The sequence below is a fragment of the Onthophagus taurus genome, chromosome 10, assembly GCF_036711975.1.
Source record: "Onthophagus taurus isolate NC chromosome 10, IU_Otau_3.0, whole genome shotgun sequence".
NCBI classification, from domain to species: domain Eukaryota; kingdom Metazoa; phylum Arthropoda; class Insecta; order Coleoptera; family Scarabaeidae; genus Onthophagus; species Onthophagus taurus.
In genome coordinates this window covers 5203012-5221436 of record NC_091975.1, presented here as the reverse complement: position 1 = coordinate 5221436, position 18425 = coordinate 5203012, and the positions used below count along the sequence as shown (strand labels likewise).

Sequence of the window (18425 nt, the reverse complement as noted above, 5' to 3'; positions counted from 1 at the left end):
ACGTCTATTACATCATCTTTTTGCAAACATTTCTGAATCTCTGTGGAGATATAGGTATGGTTGCTATGAAGTTTGAAAGATTTCTTTCTTTTACTTGAAGATCTCTTCATTCCAATTATAGACATATTAGGTATCCTGAAGTAGACAATTTTTACCAATGTCTTCTTCGTTTCACAAACTGCACACCTATAAAATCTAATTAATGCAAGAATTAAAGACCTAAGATATCCATCAGAAGTTAGCTGAGTGCTGAACCTCATTTTCATCCTAATGGATACATAAATAGGCAGAAATGTCGAAAACAAATCGAAAAGCCCCTATCAGCAACCCCTTCGTTTATTCATTAAATCATTTATTTAATATCTCTTTGTAGTATGACCATAAAATTACATTCTTGTCGAGATCTCGTCTTTCGATGAACGCTAAATAATCGGCTCCGGATGAACTCGGCGATGAACACATTCTCGCTTTCAAATTTACAATTGGAAGTCCTAGTCATGTTCGATATGATAAGTCCTATTGTTCGATCGAAAATTCATTTCAATCTGAAATAGGGGTTTAGCAGAACTTCCACCATTGTCTGTACTATAACCGGGTTTTTACAAAAAATTCGAAGCGAATTTGATAGCAATTTAAACCGCAGCAATTCATACTGAATGAACACTTACATTTTTATTTTTTTGTTATATTTAGATAATTAGTAAAGATGACCACCATTGGTGGCAAGCTAGAAAGGACAATTCGGCTGGTTCAGCTGGTCTGATACCTTCCCCGGAATTGCAAGAGTGGAGGGCTGCTTGTGCAGCCATGGAGAAAACTAAGCAGGAACAAGGTGAGTTTGTACAATAAAATTTCCATTTTATCGAAAGTCTATTTACATAGTCTTAACTAGATAAATTTAAAACTTTAATAATAAATTTGCAACATTGTGAATAGGCGATCGAAAGTTTTGTACTTAAAAAAAGAGAGAAAAGGTATTAATTTTCAGTGGATAGAAACACGTCGCTTTACATTTCACAGTGTAACATTTCCAGCAGTTCATAACCCTCATATATTATTCAAGTATCAACGTGTTTTGTGTACCGTGCATGTTCCCAATTGGGAATATCTGTTGTCCATTATTATTACTACCAGTTATTACCTATTAGGTGTTTATCTCTCTCACTTTGGATATGATCGAAAATTGCATGTTTTGTCTGTGTCAAAATACAATTATTATTAATAAACAATTAAATCGACTCATTAAACGTAAAAATTTGATATTAAGATAAAAAAAATATTTAAATTTTAACTAAATAAATATTTAGGGTTTGCATTTTTTTAAGTTATCGTTTTTTAAACATCTTTTTTAATGCACGATTGTAAATCTCTCATACATGTTACCTGTATGTTTCTTTTGGACGTTTACGAAGACGTGGAAGATGGATGCGCTTCGCATACGAACGGTTGCGATGGTTCCACAGGTATAAAAAGTGCAACAAAGTCTTTTAAAAAGTTTCAAATTGAATGTGTTTTTACAAAATTAAATTTTTGTTGATTTTTTTGGTTTTTTCATAGATGCAGCATGAAAAATCCATATTGCACATCATCTCACAATTTACACACTATAAATAACTTTTTTGTGACCTGCTGGGAAAAAATAATAACATACTAAAAAGATATGGTTAATAAAAAAAAATTAAAATGTTATTATGCATGAATTAACATGAAATACAAAAAAAAATCTCGATACTTACATATTTTCATTTTGCTGGTGTAGTCTGTAGATTATAAAAAAAAATATTCTAAGTGGTCTAAAGAATTTTTTGTTACAGTCAATTGCTCAATATTCGGTCGAAAGAAGAAACAATACAAAGATAAATACCTGGCGAAGCACAACGCAGTTTTTGACCAATTAGACTTAGTTACTTATGAGGAAGTCGTCAAATTGCCTAGTAAGAAAAAAATTATCACCAACAAAAAAAATTCTAATACAAATTGAAATTACAGTGACGGATCCTGCGTTTCAAAGAAAAACCTTAGTTTTATTAGGAGCCCACGGCGTAGGGCGAAGACATATAAAAAATACCCTTATAGCGAAACATCCCGATCAATACGCGTACCCCATTCCACGTAAATTAATTCATAAAAAATCTTTAACCACTTTTTCATTACAAAATTACAATTTTAGATACGACAAGACCCCCTCGAGCCGACGAAGAAAATGGTAGAAATTACTTTTTCGTTTCTCATGATGAAATGATGGCTGATATTGCCGCTAATGAATATTTAGAATATGGTAAGTTTCTTATTTTATTGCGTTATGATTTCACATCTTCCGCAAGGCTGTTTTGAAATCATAGTAAATCTAGATCAAAATCTCTAGTAATATTTTTTGTTCAACTCTATCAAAGTATTTGTTATAATCTAAAAGAATCAAGGTTGTGGATTAGCTTCTGAATAACTTCTCCTCTACGAATCATTGTATTCTCAGGCTCAGCATGGCTTGAATGGTGCTAATTGTTGTCGTATTTAAGTTCCTTCCAAGATCTCGTAACAGCAGGACAATTTTAAATCGCCACAGGGATGTTTCAATACTAGCAGTGATATTTGGATAGGAGCAGAAACAAATAAAAACTCTATGAAATTTATTCTAGCTCTGGGCAGTGTTTTTGAAGCTCCCTCGATACCAATACTAATTTCCTACATTTTTGATTTCGCCCAATTGAAATAAGAAATAGAAACCCCAACGATTGAGACTTAGTAGGGTTGTGGTGTTATATAGTGCTCAAGGGAGGTTTTTACACTGTAACTTTATCTTGTTCAATTTCGTTTTAGGAACTCATGAAGACGCCATGTACGGAACTAAATTAGAAACAATAAGAAAAATCCATCAAGAAGGAAAAATGGCAATTTTAGATGTTGAACCACAAGCTTTAAAAATTCTAAGAACCGCTGAATTTTCACCGTACGTTGTGTTTATTGGAGCGCCAGCTTTACAAAACATAACAGACGTAATTAAAACATATTTATTTATTAAAAAAATGATTTACTTTTTTCTTTTTTTGATTCTAGTACGATGGGAGTTTGGAACGTCTTGCAAAAGAATCCGAAATGTTGAGAAAAGCATACGGTCATTATTTTGACTTATGTATTGTTAACAATGATATTGACGAGACGATTGGAGCTTTAGAAACGGCTATTGAGAAAGCACAAACCACGCCACAATGGATTCCGGTATCTTGGGTCTACTGACAGAGGCAGTCAATGGAGTTTGGCTCGCTTCAGAATTTCTAAGAGCTTTAAATATAAATATATACTAAGAAATCATACGAGAAAATAAGTAAATGAAATGATAGAAGGAAAAAATTAATTTAATAATTTCGTTTTTAAGCTATAAATTCTTTTATGTTTGAGTAAAACCAAAGAAGAAAAATTAATGATTAAGATGTTAAAAGGAAATTTATTAATTTATAGTTGTAAAGTTGATATTCCAAAGAATTTAGTGAAAAAAATTAACATTCCAAAAATTTATTAATTAATAACAAAGTTTTAACAAGTACAGGGTGATTCAAAAGTTATGAATTGAAAGAATCACCAATATAAACATTTACTGTACAAAAATTAATGATTACGTATACATCTAGAGAATTTTTTTTGTAGATATTTATTGTATTATTATTATTATTATTTTGTTTTTTTTTGTTAAATTTTTTTTGAAAGTAAAATTCTGTTTTAGGTCTAAAAAAAAAGCTGTTTTATTTTCCTTTTTTTGTTTTAATTTGATTTAAAACAATCTTTGTACATAAAATTACAATTTTTGCTTCGATATTGTTAAGGCAATTTGCGTCTTTTCTTAAAAGTATAATTACATAATTGCAAGGAAAAAATAAAAAGTATATATTCACTGTTATAAGGTAATTAACAAGAACACCAATCACGTTATCTTCTTCGTACTTTGTTGTGTTACTTCTTGGTGAATGTTTGAGTTAAGTTAAGAAAGATTAAGTAATAAAAGATTAAAAATAAATTATTTATTACGATTTTAAATTTTAAAGTTTAATTTTAGGTTAAATAGATTCAATAAAATTAAATTTATCAAGTGTGATAAGAAAATATTAATCATAATAAGTCATAAAAGTAAAAATATTTAAGAAAATTACCTTTTTTTAAATCTCTCTTTAAAACCTTTTAAACGACGTTAAATGCGTATTTATTCTAAAAAGTATAATTACTGTAAGTATTATCCCCCGAAAAGTAAATTAAAAATCAAAAAAAATTATTGTTTATCTCATATTTATTGTTTAAATATTACAAAAAAATCATAACCAGGTTTATATTAAATTTATAATAGATGTAATAAACCTGATGTTCTAGTCAATGTAATAAGTTATTTAATGATAATATTAAAAGAGATAGTTGAGAATATAGATGTAATTTAAAGCAAAATAGAATTATTATAAAAAAAGATATTATGCTGTCGATTAGAAAAGCTAAAGTTTGTGATAAAAATAAGAGAAACAATGCGTTTTTAGCGAAAAAGTTTACAATTTTTAATCGAGAGTAATGGATGCGTGAAATGTTTTAATGAAAAGTATTTCATAAGAAAATCTTAAATCTTAATTTCGAAATTCTCTAGTGTATACGTAAAAAGCAACCACATCTTACACAATTTACTCAAAAGGGACAAAAAGGTTATAAGCAATATAAAAAAGTATTACAAAACGTAAATTATAATAGTTTATCGATTTTTTTATAAAAAGATCTTCCCAAACAAATTCACAAATTAGGAAAGAAGTGAAAAAAACTGCCATTTTCTTGTAACATTAAACCTAAAATTCAAGAACAATAAAAATATGAATGGAAATTTACGATGTGCACCACATATCAAAAAAAATCTAAAACAAAGATATTTGGCACCAACAAATAATGACGATGAAACACTTTAAATAAGACGAACAATATTACAACTTCAAATTAAATTAATTTTTTTTAAATACATTAATATTAGAAGACAACGATAAACAAGTCTTCGACTACACATTAAATAAATAAAAACCACCGATAAAACGTTTTTAGTAATTTAGTTTTCTAAAAAATGAAGTGAAAAACAAGCATAAATAGCGAATTAGAGTATGAAAATGACGATTTTACTGACTTAAGCGTCTAACTAACTGTTAAAACATGTTATTCGAGACGTTACGAATTCGTATTAAAAATAAAACGGATGTAAAAGGTATTTGTTAATAAGAAATTGTAAATTAAGTTTAAAAAGTGGAATAATTTAAGTAAGAAAGAACGATCGCTTTTTTTAAAAATTAATGAAAGGGCAATGTACCTCACACACTAAATAAATAAAAAAGTCATTACCTTACATGGATGAATTTAAATAAGGGCTATTAATCCCGTCGGTTCATAATAAATTAAGAAAAAATAAGAATTTGTTATGATAATGTAGCAAATTGAAAAAAAAACTTAAATTTGCATTTGAATTATATGATATATGAAAGTATATATTATATATAGATGATTGTAGGTTCAATATTTCTCAATAAAGATATACCATTTGAATCAAATCTTTTATTTCTTATTAAAAAAATTAAATTCATAATTTCCCTCATTTTCATATTTCCAGATAGCACCATCTATTCGTTAAAAGCCAAATTAAAAGTTAAACAAACAAATCTTTTTAATTATTAAAAATTATGAACAACAATTCATTCTAACGATGAAAAAGCAAGTTGTAACGCTTGGTGTTCATTTCGTGAGACCCGTCTCAGCGATTTTTCCATAAACTGCTTTTAATTAATTTTCATAAAGAAGGACCCTACCCAAATCATGCCATCTAAACACAAAAATTCGAACTACCCGATTGACATTTAATGTGCAATAAAAATTGGGGTTATGTTTTTAAATTTGACAATTTCAATAACATTTCTTCAAGTTATAACACTAAAGTCATGGAAAATTGGCGAAAATGTATAATAGATCAGTTACAAGAGCGAAATAAAAATCAAACGCAATGTTTTCAAGAGTTAATCTTGCAAAGTAAGATATTTATCAAAACATAACCTTTAACTTATTATTCACCTTATATTTTAGATAATAAATTGTTTGAAAATGCTAACGTTTTACGTAGCGAAAACCTTAAATTACGAATAGGGGCCTTATCGGCTGGCAGTAACAGTTCAATAGCTTCCGATGGGAAATTATCGGAGAAAATTCAACATTTGGAACAAAAACTTTTGATGCAACAAGAAGAGTTAACAGAGTTACATCGAAGGAAAGGTGAAAATTCTCAACAAATCATCGATCTGAATGTGTTGGTACAAGAGAAAGATAAAGCTTTACTAAATAGAGAAACTAGGTAAAAATTTTTCTTTTATTTTGAGGTTATGTTATAAATATAAAGATGATGTATTTGATTTACTAAAATAGTTTAAATGAGCAAAAAGCGGCCAATAATACTCTTAAAGCAGAAATTAGAATGTACGAAACTAGCAAATTGGAATTAGAAAATTTAAATCAAATATTACGAGATGAACACCAAGCGTTACAACTTGCTTTTTCATCCTTAGAAGATAAATTACGAAAAGCTCAGGTTTGTATTGTTTATTAATTAAAGACATTTTTAAAATTAATATTTATGCTTAAAAATTAGATGGAGAACAACCAACTGGTTGAAAGACTGATAAAATACAAGGCTAAAGATGCTGATAAAATGAATGAAGAAAATGATAATTTTTTAAAGTAAGTATATATATTAGTAATTGATATTAAATAATTATAATTTCATTAATATTAGAAAATTTTTGTTGCAATTTAACTATTTTGTGCTTATTTTTGATGTATATGGTATGAAAACCATTAGCTTTCTTTTTTTGTAATACATTTTTGCAGCAACGTCTCCAAATTTCCTTTGATTCGCGGCACTTTCGATCTTTTCAGGTAGGTTTTGAGTAGTTATGAATTCCGGATGAGGTGTATTATTGCATGATTTGAAAAAATTGTTGGCTGTTGGGGTTCTTTGGTACTTTTTCTTCTAGAAATGTTTCTTACAATATATTATTTTATTTAATTGAAATATTCAGAAAAATTATTTTGTAGATTACAAAAAGTTTTTTCCATCACATTATTTATGGGAATTAATTAATGGTTTTCGCTTCAAGTTGTTGCTTTGAAAGTAAAAAACTTTTGGTGCTACACCAACAAGCAAATATCAAAGTGAAGAAAATTTTACAACCATATAAAAGGAAACATTACCTTCAAAATCCTCATTTTATAGCAAGTTCCCAGTTAAAGCTAAATATTGTCACAATATCAATTCCAGTGAACAATCACTGTAATATTGTCTTATTATGTTATAAATTTCGAAACACAACGCCCATTGATGTATGCTGATTGACTTGAAGATTGTTCAATGAATGCATTTACTATATTCACATGTTTAAGAATTCTGACAGACCAAGATCGTTCAGATTGTTTTCTATTTATATTTAGTCTCTATTTATATTCCTTCTCCATGTTTTCTCCATGTGCCATCTAGCCCACGAAATATTAGAAGGATTTAATTTTATCATATTTTATCATAGCTTACATGCTTCTTTATCATTGATATGTATTACAAGATCTAATTCATCATATTTCATGCTTCAAGCATACTTATCTGAATAAAATGACCAAGAAGCTATGATATATAATAAGATATATAAGAAGCTATATATCTAAATAATTTTCTTAATTTAAGTTTTTTTATTTCTTTTACTCTCAGGTGATGGTAAACATGTTGTTTTCTTCTAAACTCTTAACATATTTTAACTCAATTAATGAACTTACTTAATTTAACATAAAAAATAGATATTGCATGATGTTTTTTAAATTATATTAATTTTAATTTACATTAAATTCTATTCCAATAAATCAAGATAATGTAGTTGTGATATTGTTACAGAAAACGTAACGCGAAAATGCAAAAAGAACTGGAAGAAGCATGTCGTGATACCCGTGGAATATCACCTGAAGATTTAAAGGAAGGTGCTGGACCCACATACCACTCTGTACTGCCAACGATAGCTGCTATAAAATTCGTAAGTAACCAAAAACCTGATTAAAAATGTATAAGTTTCAATAAAGAAATGTTTTTAAATTAATTTGTTTTTTTTTATTTTGAATTTTTATGGGGATATTGAAAATGTTTTAGAAACATATTTTTGAAAATAATTTTTAAAAAGGTAAATAAATAAAGTTTTTTTTGTTTTTGAGTTTTTATATTGTAATATTGTCCATTTTTCTTTGGTAAATTTTGTTACTGTAACATTATGTGCATTTTTTTAAATTTTCTTTTATAATTAGGATGCGCATGACGGTGAAGTTAATGCAGTTCGATGGAGTCCTGTAGATAGAATTTTAGCAACTGGCGGTGCTGATCGCAAGGTAAAACTATGGGATATTTCCAAAGGTTAGTTCTTTTTTATGTTTATAATCAAAAAAATTAATTAATTTATCCCAAAAAATTTTATCCATTCATATTCAACTAACTTTGTGGTCTAATCAAAGCTTTTTCTTTATAATTTTCCATAAATTAATTTTACTAACTTATTTTACCAAATTAATTTTTTCCTTGTTATGTTTCTTTTATTAAAAATTCTTTGTTCGTGGTTTGTTAATGTTTTAATTTATTTCGCTTTTGTGTTGTAAAGTAATAAATTTCTTATATGACTTTAGCTTATTATGTTTCTACAAATAAAAAGTTATCATTTTTTAACGTTCATGTACGATTTCTAGGGTCTGAAGGACGACCAGGTGAGTATTGTTCTTCATTAAATTTTGTAATTGTGCATAGATATCTCAAGACTTATGTAGTGTTAGTATGGATAGAAATTCTTTGCTTTTAATCATCTCGTTAATATGCTTCCTATTAGATCATTATTAAAATATGTTTTTCTTTCTTAGCTTTTTTAACTTCCTTTTCCTGTTAGATTATCAACTGATTTTCAAACATTTTTAGTTTTCCCAATAACTTTTTTACATTTTTTTTAGGTACTTCGGAATGTCGAGGTGTGCTGGTAGGAAGTAACGCTGGAGTTATGTCCGTGGATTTTGACTCAACTGGAACGATGATCATCGGGGCTTCCAACGATTACGCCAGCAGGGTGTGGACGTTATCCGATATGAGATTAAGGGTAAGTAATTATTTATCTAATTTTCATGGCATTTCATTTATATTATTTATTAGTCGTGCAGCTAATTTAAACGCGATGTTCTTAGAATGGCAAATAAAATAATTTAATACATAACAAGCTGGAGAGTGTTTTAATAATGGAAAAGTCCCTCTCTAGTAATGTACTGTGCAATCGCTTCCTTCTTATTACAATAATGCAAACAAACTAAACAAAGTAGATCTAATGTAAGGCGCCCGGGGCGATACTATTTACAGGTTTAGTAAATGACATGCAGAATCTGCATTTAGCATTTAGTGAGATGCGACCGATAAGATCCTTCTAACAGTTTGATTTTAATATGCGGAATGCCTACCTAACCACTATCTTTTCTATTTATTTCATTTTCAAGTGGCGATACAATCTTTTAAATGATTTCCATGCTATGATTTGGAGGAATCTAACGTGGGCCATCAATAAATTCTTGTAATTCTTAAGGATTAGTTATAGGTGTCGTCGTTCTCGTAGACACCACCTCATTATCGCAAAATTTTATCTCGGGCACACAAACGGCAGTCGTTAGCAGGCGATCGCGACAATTGCGGCACTGGTGGGCAATAAAATTAAACGCGTCCAAGAGCTACCGCTGCACAGTGCTGGCGTGGTGGCGACTTCGGACCACTTCGGGTGTTCTGGAAAAATCCTCTTTCTGCAACTTTATAACAGTTTGTTGAGAATCCGGTGTGTTAGAAACCGGCTGTTGGTAGAGCGCCCGTTAGGAAATACCTCGTGTTCAATTAGACGCCGTGGGAATGCTGAGTGTTGATGACCAGTTTCTTTTTTATTTACTAGACAAATCTCCCGAGGGATGAAACTTCTTATGGTTACTTCCCGCAATGAGAATTATTTTAACTTTACAAGAATTGGGTAATCAATACTCCAAAAGAATTTCTCGAAAGTTAGCCCTATTTTATCTATTTTTATTACATTACCAGATATGGTAACAGAATCTGCAAAAACAGGGACTAGATAAGAAAATGATCGTAGAGGGAAGGCGATTGTGGAAAGAAGACGATGGTAGAAAGAAGACGATGGTAGAAATGAGATGATCGTAGAAATAAGTTGATCGTAGAAATAAGACGATGGTAGGAAACCGTTTCTTCGGACTATAAAGTTGAGTGGCGAGTGGTAGTAAATGACGGTGCAATTGCGGAATTCCGCGAAGCTCACAAAGAGAGTCTAAGGATAAAGGAGTAAAGTAGGGCCCTATTGCCGCGTACTTTTTTTTCAGCCCCCACCATTAGTCCTTCGATCGTAATTTAATACCGTGATAGCTAGATATAGAGGTCACGTTCTGGTTGCGCCGTTCTCGCTTTCGTTCGCGTAATTACCGGAAACTGTTGGACGTCCGTCCCCGGCGTGTTTATCGGAGGCGGAGGTCCAACGGGTTGGGTCGTGGCCCCCGCCTTAAGCCGTCGTATAATTTCCGTACTTTTACGCCATCGTCGTTCAAATAATGGCGTATTAATAATCGGTCCGGGCCGTTTCGGATTGCATCTGGTGGAAAACGAGAGCGTGATCGTCGATTCCGGTCCACTGTATAGAGACCTGCAGACTTTCCCTTCGCGGCACGAAGTCATTATATCGTGCCAATAAGGCCCCCGGTATCTCTTCTCTTCAACCACACCACCGAGTCGATTCTTGTGCTTCTTGCCGACTCGACGCTTCCTTGCTCCATTAACTCTTACGGTCTTTACTTTACATCGCCGGATTGAACCGATATCTAACCGTCGTTCGGGGCGCACTTCAATCCTCTACGGGTCGGCACAAAGCGGCGCGCGCGCGATCTGCCTCTAGGGTAAGATGAATAATTAACTTATTAACCGTGACAGGTTCTAGAAGCTTGTACTCACTCTGCCCGACGTTGGCTTTTGCTTCACGACCATAACTGTCAACAGTTAAAATATCTTTGGTACTATCTTCCCGTCTCGGCTACTCACGGATTAAACCTTCATTCATAAGCCAACAATCTACCGTCGAGATCTTCAACTGTGTTTATTTATATCTTCTTTATATTAAACAATTAAATCGTATCTAATCGACTTAAATATAAACCAGATTTCTTTTGGATCCCATATCAAGAAAAACTTATTTTAAAAGTACTTTTTAAAATTTATATAGCAATAGATCGCGATAACCCAAAAGTGCATAAAGTCGAATGGGCTAATAAAATTCACGACCGAGATGAATAACTTATTTTAGTTAGTGAAGAGCGGACCGTAAAAGTATGAAACTTCTGAACGCTTTTATTGCAGATTCAGCCGTTTTTAATGTTTTGGCTTCGCAGTAAAGAGAAAACGGAATTGGACTCCAGCAGTTCTACAAGTTTGTTAAAATCCTCTATTAATGGATGGCGTCTACATTCAAAATTTATTTTTTGTTATCAAAATAATAAACTACTTGTAATTATTACATTCCCAAGTCAAACTGCAACGTTAGGGACTTAAAATAGATATTAGGCCCAATTACCTACGCTCTCGGAACAGCTATAAAGTAAACAAGATGGGTTAATTGCGAGCCACTTTGCGTGCATATACTTTATAACTGCATTTACATGGAATTAGATACACCTCAACAAAAAATAAGTTGAAATAAGTCTAACTAATGATGACATCTTCGAACCGACCAACAAATCCGGTTACATCGAAAACCATCCCGATTGACTTCCGAGAGAACGAACACGTACGAGAAGTGTTCGTTTTTAGCATTCCAGAGAAGCGGTCGCCCGTAAAACCGAAGTAGAAAACGCTGATTGTGTCGTAAATCATGGACGAAACCGATACCCCGGGGTTTTGAGTAGGCATACTACAGAAAACGACCAAAACAACCTTATTCCAAATGATAAGATCGCAGGGATTCCCCCTTTTCGTGGTGTCGTGTGCTAGAAGTCCTACACCTGTAGAGACGTTCTCGGGGAGATTAGACGACTCTAATGACCCATTAACAAGAATTTACACTACCTTAGGCGCAAAATTTAATGGGGATGTTGAAAGTGGGTGGAACTTTATAGTTATAAAGTTGGTTTGTGATAGATTAATGAAATGGAAAGTTTAGTAACCATGAAAATGGTTTAGTTAATGAAAGTGTTTAAGTTTAAATAAGCGAAGCGTTAAATGCGAAGAAAATTAAATTGAGCGGTGAAGATAATATCGAGATGTTCGATGTTCAGCAAACTTCTATTTGATACTTACATATTTTAAATAGTTATTATAAATCGCTTTAAGGAAATAATCTTAACAGCAACCTCTATACAATGATATAAACCAGGAAATACATTCATGAAAGGTATGTTTTTTAAACAAATCGAGTAGCAATCTGATTCTATTGTAGAAGAGAAGGAAAACCTATTTATTATCTGGCGAAGAAGAAATATCCTCCAGCAGGAGATTGCTTACGCAACAGCCGAGGGATTAATAACGGAGCTACAGTAAAAACTGGAGCGTTATTAATCGACGATTAGGAACCGCTGGGTAACGCGTTACTCATATAAACGAAATTAGCTTCGCCGCGAAGCAAGATTTACCGTGAGAGCGCGCACCGATTCCGCTTAAGTTCTTAGTCTTCTGTAGACGCGGTCTCTTAGTCTTCTTTCTTGTCTTGTATAGTTTGGAGAGTTTAAGGTGGTCTCAACAAATGGTTACCACAAACGAGTATATAAATTATCAATTATCCAGTAACAGCTGCTACAATAATTGCGTCTGTCGTTGAGATACAACGACGAAAACGAGGGTGAAAGTTAATGCTTACATTAAATTCCATGAATTGCTCGGGAGTTTAGATGAGGAGACCACTCCTTCCGCTGCTTCCTTATCGTCAAGTTTGTCACGTATCGGCATTAAACCAGTCTTAATACTACATAAACGGTATTACTAACAGTTAAGAGGCAAAATGCGATCGTTGAGATAAACAATTTAGCACGGGGAAGGTTATTACCGGACGTGGAAAATTGGAACATTAATCATTTTTAAAGAATCATTTTAAATGAGACTAAAATAAGATTTTTTTGTACGCAATGTTTATTTTGTTTCTAAAGGACCTTGGGGTCGATTTTGAGGGCAGAACCGAGTCGTAATTCATTATGCATTCATGTACAGAGGCGGACCGGACTATGAATGATTGAGTTGAAGTTTCGGTCCGTGAAGCTTCTGAGCCTCTACGAGCTGACGAAGCCGTTAACGGGACTTTAATGTCCGACCCTTTTTCTGCAAACTTGACGAGATCAACGTAATAAATAAGTTAGCCAAGTTAATCAGCTGGGTTAGATTTTAAGGGAGGGTTTAATCACAACAAAAAGAAACAAGTTTATTAAACAGAATTAAAAAGTTTTGTTGTGTTTAATTTTTTTGTGATAACGTGTATGTTAGGGAATTTTCGGAACGCGTCATGTTAAAATTCCGGGTTTTTCTGGCGGAAAAACCCGGAATAGTCGATTGGTTACGCACCACGCGTATGTGTGCCGTTTTAATTACAATAGAGAGGGTGGTGTAGACATTTGACACGCACTACGGAGCGTGTATGTTTCCCGCTGCACCACGTCGACCGAAGAGAGGTAATTCATGACGCAGTTCTGTGGGAAAATGTCCGGCATAATTAAAACATTTTCCGAACTAAACCAAACTTTTCGCCCATTCCAAAATCAAAGCTGTTAATAACTAAATTTAATAAACAGCAAAAATATTTAACGAATTCTTTAAAAACCTTTAAAACGCGTGTAGTTTCAAAATGAGGGTGATCACCGATAGCGATCACGTAACGATTACGACCCAATTTTTCTTCGGGGCCCATAAAAATGTTTTGGCCCATTTCACCCTCTCTCGCGGCGGCACCCCTCTTCGAAAGCAGCACAGCAAATTGCGAAAGTTCCGATAATGGATGGCATCGTCTACGTTGGGTACCTAACTTGCCGAAGCTTAAAATGGCTGCGCAGCCGTGAAAGTGTTTTTGCCGGGGCGCACTTTGGTTATTTAGTGCTCTGCTTGCAACCGCCAACAACGATGACTAACGTCGTCGACCAGAAAGAACAACTTCCAACCTCCCAAAGATATTTGCATTCGGAGAGAGGCTTAAATTGAAGCTAATGTTAAGCCCAAAGTTCAACATGAAGTTAAAACTGACCTCTCCCGTTAATTTTAACCATGTAAAATTAACGAAGCTTTTCAACAATTTATTTAAAGGACGAGATTAAGAAGACCGACATTACAGAGGAAGGTACTCTTTTAGATTTATAGCTGATTTTTTTCCTTCGAAGTTGAAGTAGTAATTAAGACGAATACAGAAATAAAAACGCAAACATCCGCCCGGAAAATTAAATTGGCCATAAAATTGATGAATATGTGGATTTGATTAGAAAACCGCAAAATATGTTGTAAGGAAATTGTTTCTCGTTAAACTTGAAGATATTTTAGAAACTTTGTGGATTTCTGATTCGTGATACCTTGAACTTTAATTAATCTAAAATAAGCTTTGATAAATAAAACTTGTCACCTTTTAAAAATGTATTCTATAACAGGCACTGTATTTTTCAATGGCAAAGAAGAAATGGATGTTGCGTTGAATAATTCAAAGGAGACACGCGATCTGTTAGGAAATGCGCGACGTTATCGTCTACAGCGACACGTCGCGCCCCACAAATATTTGCGGACGAAGAAGAATGTGTCGAAATATCGTTCGGGTTGCGCCATCACCCTACAAAAATAAGTGTTCGAAATTCAATTTTATTAAGACAAATTAGACACGTTTCAATTATAATAAATATGTTAGTTACCGCATTATCAGTTTAACCTGAGATTTGTCATGCTGACCCTAACTCTAAAACAAGGGAAATGGCTAACATTAACATTCCAACACAACATATAAAGACACACAACTCGAGATAACCATCTACAAACGTAAAGCTCAATATTTTCAAACTGACTCTACGCGAGGAAAATTTACATAAATGATTAAAGGTAACCGTCGTACGAAACCATTTGTTTTCACGTTACACAACGGTCTTCGATGCTGCGTATCTTATCTGCTCATTAACGAACAACTAGCCGTATGGGGTATTACGGCCGTCCGAATCGGATTAAAGCTAAACTTCTTTTTTTGATCGAAGCCAATCGAAATCGGTTTATTATTGTCGTCGCTGCAACGCAAATACGCGACTGATACAGTTACCTCTACAACGACGACGATATTGATGAACTGGAACGTTCATCAGAGCTGCGAATTAACTGTATACGATTGAACGGAACATCTGTCCAACCAAGCAAAGGCCGTATATTTCTTCGGCGGCGCGGCGGCGAAAAGCGCAAACATGCAGATGATCGTATCGCGAAGGCCGATGGCGACGTCCGTGAAACACTTCCTTTGCGTCGAGACACCGTCATCAGTCACTTGGAATGTGAAGAGCGAGGGGGGTTACGCAATCGGTTTTCTTAGGATTAATGGGAAAATGTTCTAAAAATATATACAAAATACTTTGCAATTCTTCAATTACCTATCTTGAATAATTTCATAAACACCATAGTTTCCTGTTTTTTATAATTACAAACATTATGATTCTTGAAGCTTTTGACATCTCATCTTGACTTGTATGTATGTATGTATGTATGTAGTTTCGCGAGGGGGTGAGTTTCTTCACAGCACTTAGGCCCCAGCGGGCCCTTTGTACGTCTCCACAATTACTGTTCATTCAAGGGTCAGAAAACTAGCCCAATCTTTTCATGAACGTTTACATAGAACAGAAAGGTATGTTCCTTATATCCGAAATTTGGCGCCATGGTACACGTTCAGCATAGTCTCCATCGCAATCGTAGGTGTAGATGTCATAGCGCCTGTGATTCTTTCATCTTGACTTATACTTGGCTGTTATTTTATTGGAACACTCCTCATCTCACTTCTAAACGAAGATTACAAAATTGTACAGACATTCAAAATAGACATATCCATAAAATTTCTTCTTGTGTGTACGAAGTATAATAAAAAAAATTAAAAAATATCTTTAATTCTAGACCACACACAGGTAGTAATATTGTACAAAAAACACTGAAAATTTCTTGATGGCTCCATTGCAACGATAACGTGCTACAAATAAATACCAGATCGTAAACTTTCAAAGTCAACCAAACAAAACACTTAATCGCGCAAACAGAATCATAATCGCAGCGTGAGATTCAACGCAGAGCTCTTTTTAACGTTCCATTTTATAACGATGCGATAAATTGGGCCGGCTGGACCTAGCAATTTCCTTTTGTCGAACCCTCAGACCTCCGTCGAGAAAATATTTCCACGTATTTTAAATTCTCTCCAATGGCGGATGTCACAGAGTTTACCGATCGTAAACGAAACGACTCCCTATTAGAAGACACCGAACGATGATAGTAAATTATTTGTTTAACGCTTTTAGTGTCGTCGTTAAATATAATTGCAAAATTAATACTATAGGCCTTCTTGAAACTTATAATATTGTGTGTACGCAACGTTATTTGACTAAATATTTATTAATCATTAAAAGAAACAACCGTAAGGTAGAAATGTTCTACAGAAGTAGATATAAAAACTTGGCAAAAGAATCGAGAACTTGTACCCTGAGTGATGTATCGTTCAATTTAGCAAACTGTGTTGCCATAAAGCAACATCGACGTCGTCAATTGAACATGGAGGTTGGATACAAAGTAACAATTAAGCTGTCACGGAATGGTAAATACGGCCAACAGTTTATCATGGCGGACACGGGCCATCGGTTATCGCCTCAAAACCTGCGCTAAGCACTTGTTTTAATTGAATCTACAAATTATCCAACAATGTAAATTCCAGATGGCACCCAAGCAAGCAAGAAAGGATTTAGCCACAATGGAACCACTTTTTAGATCCGTTCTTTTTTCTTTAACTTCCGGGGTTTAATTAGCGTAATTAATTAAATTACCTCCGGACATACTGTCTCTTCGTCGCCGTTGAACTACCAGGAAAAATTCAATAGTTACTGTTTAATTGTCGGTTCCTATGAGTTGAGTTACAAATTGATGAGATATCACGTGATTGATATGACAACAACTACTCTCGCTGGTTGCTCTTCTTAGTTTTCCGCGTTTTAATGCCTGGTACAATTTGCAAGTTTATGTCTTCTCCATGGCACGTAGTTCACGCCGGCAGCGTGTTTGCCGGTCGCTTTAGATCTAGAAAAGATAACGTTGGAAACGGGGCAAGCACACGAACGCGACGACGATGTTAGCTCCATGGGAAATAGAAACGTATGAAACCAATTTGAATTAAAGAAATTCCTATGATCTTTATCTCCTACATGGACTCGTATAAAGAGTACTCGGAGTTGACCCTTCGATTAAATCTATTTAGGTATTTAAGTATCTTATTTTGTGGAATTCGCTTGAATCATTAGATAATTTAACTTAAAGGAAAGCTTTCAGGAAGGGAACAATTTCGTTGTAATTTCACGTATGATTTCACAAAAGGAAAAAAATCTTTCCGATCGAGGTGAGGCGCTGAAACGTATTCCTTTGTTTCTGAATAATAATGAAAAAACCGGGCGGAAACGTTTTTTCAATTCCTTTTCCTGGTTCCTGTTGAAATTCTTTCTGCCTCGATAAAAAAAAAAATGGGTACAATAAAAAATATATACCCAGAGTTGAAATGGAGGTCGATATGGTTTGCACACATCCCCTGGGTACGTTCTTATTTGCTTTTACTGCCAGTTGAAGAAATTGACACCGAGTTCAACCGATTTTTCGGTATTATTTCAGATGAAATTATTCCTAAGGGGAAAAAAAGATACTCAAGTTTGGATATTTCTTTTCTTTTCATTTTTTTCACAGAAACCAAAAAAAATTTATTAATAACATAATGTTAGATCAAATTCTATGTACAAATTTTTTTATTGTTAGCTTCAAGCTATGAGCCATTTCTTTTTACTCTCTTCCACAGGGGCTAGATTAAAGTTCGCACCTTGGTACTTTCGTCTCACCTTATTAAACATGTTATTTACCACGAAAGCACGAGTTTCATTTTGTCGTCGGGGCGCGAAGGGCATACAATGCGCGATAACGTGGTATTTGCATTTTCATGAAATTCTAATACACCTCTTCGCCACCATACCGAGTAGCACCTCTACGACCGCTATATTTTATTATTCTTTTATAGAACTTGGCTGCAAAGTACTATGCAGTTTCGTGTGTGCTATATGAGAACACATTTTGATAAAAATGTTGGCCTATTTTTCCTAATAACTAC

The 18425-nt window shown here is 33.5% G+C and overlaps 2 protein-coding genes across 13 annotated transcripts in view; both read left to right on the top strand.

The window, feature by feature from the left end:
* The window catches only part of LOC111428258 (peripheral plasma membrane protein CASK), a 74538-nt gene extending 68983 nt beyond the window's left edge, over positions 1 to 5555 (top strand). For 4 of the 7 annotated variants that reach the window (XM_023063701.2, XM_023063700.2, XM_023063705.2 and 1 more), the window contains 7 exons: positions 694 to 832; positions 1413 to 1463; positions 1815 to 1934; positions 1990 to 2112; positions 2171 to 2278; positions 2818 to 2993; positions 3055 to 5555. In XM_023063701.2, coding sequence (XP_022919469.1) covers positions 694 to 832; positions 1413 to 1463; positions 1815 to 1934; positions 1990 to 2112; positions 2171 to 2278; positions 2818 to 2993; positions 3055 to 3234 — 897 coding nt within the window. In that variant the 3' untranslated portion in view covers positions 3235 to 5555. The remainder of the gene's footprint in view (positions 1 to 693; positions 833 to 1412; positions 1464 to 1814; positions 1935 to 1989; positions 2113 to 2170; positions 2279 to 2817; positions 2994 to 3054) is intronic. The other 3 variants (XM_071199309.1, XM_023063706.2, XM_023063704.2) reach the window with 1 other exon arrangement.
* A 290-nt stretch (positions 5556 to 5845) lies between these two features.
* The window catches only part of LOC111428245 (Autophagy-related 16), a 178998-nt gene continuing 166418 nt past the window's right edge, over positions 5846 to 18425 (top strand). For 2 of the 6 annotated variants that reach the window (XM_071199313.1, XM_071199311.1), the window contains exons 1-9: positions 5846 to 6027; positions 6082 to 6346; positions 6418 to 6580; positions 6641 to 6729; positions 6880 to 6927; positions 7931 to 8066; positions 8332 to 8437; positions 8764 to 8781; positions 9019 to 9161. In XM_071199313.1, coding sequence (XP_071055414.1) covers positions 5862 to 6027; positions 6082 to 6346; positions 6418 to 6580; positions 6641 to 6729; positions 6880 to 6927; positions 7931 to 8066; positions 8332 to 8437; positions 8764 to 8781; positions 9019 to 9161 — 1134 coding nt within the window. In that variant the 5' untranslated portion in view covers positions 5846 to 5861. The remainder of the gene's footprint in view (positions 6028 to 6081; positions 6347 to 6417; positions 6581 to 6640; positions 6730 to 6879; positions 6928 to 7930; positions 8067 to 8331; positions 8438 to 8763; positions 8782 to 9018; positions 9162 to 18425) is intronic. The other 4 variants (XM_071199314.1, XM_071199312.1, XM_023063685.2 and 1 more) reach the window with 3 other exon arrangements.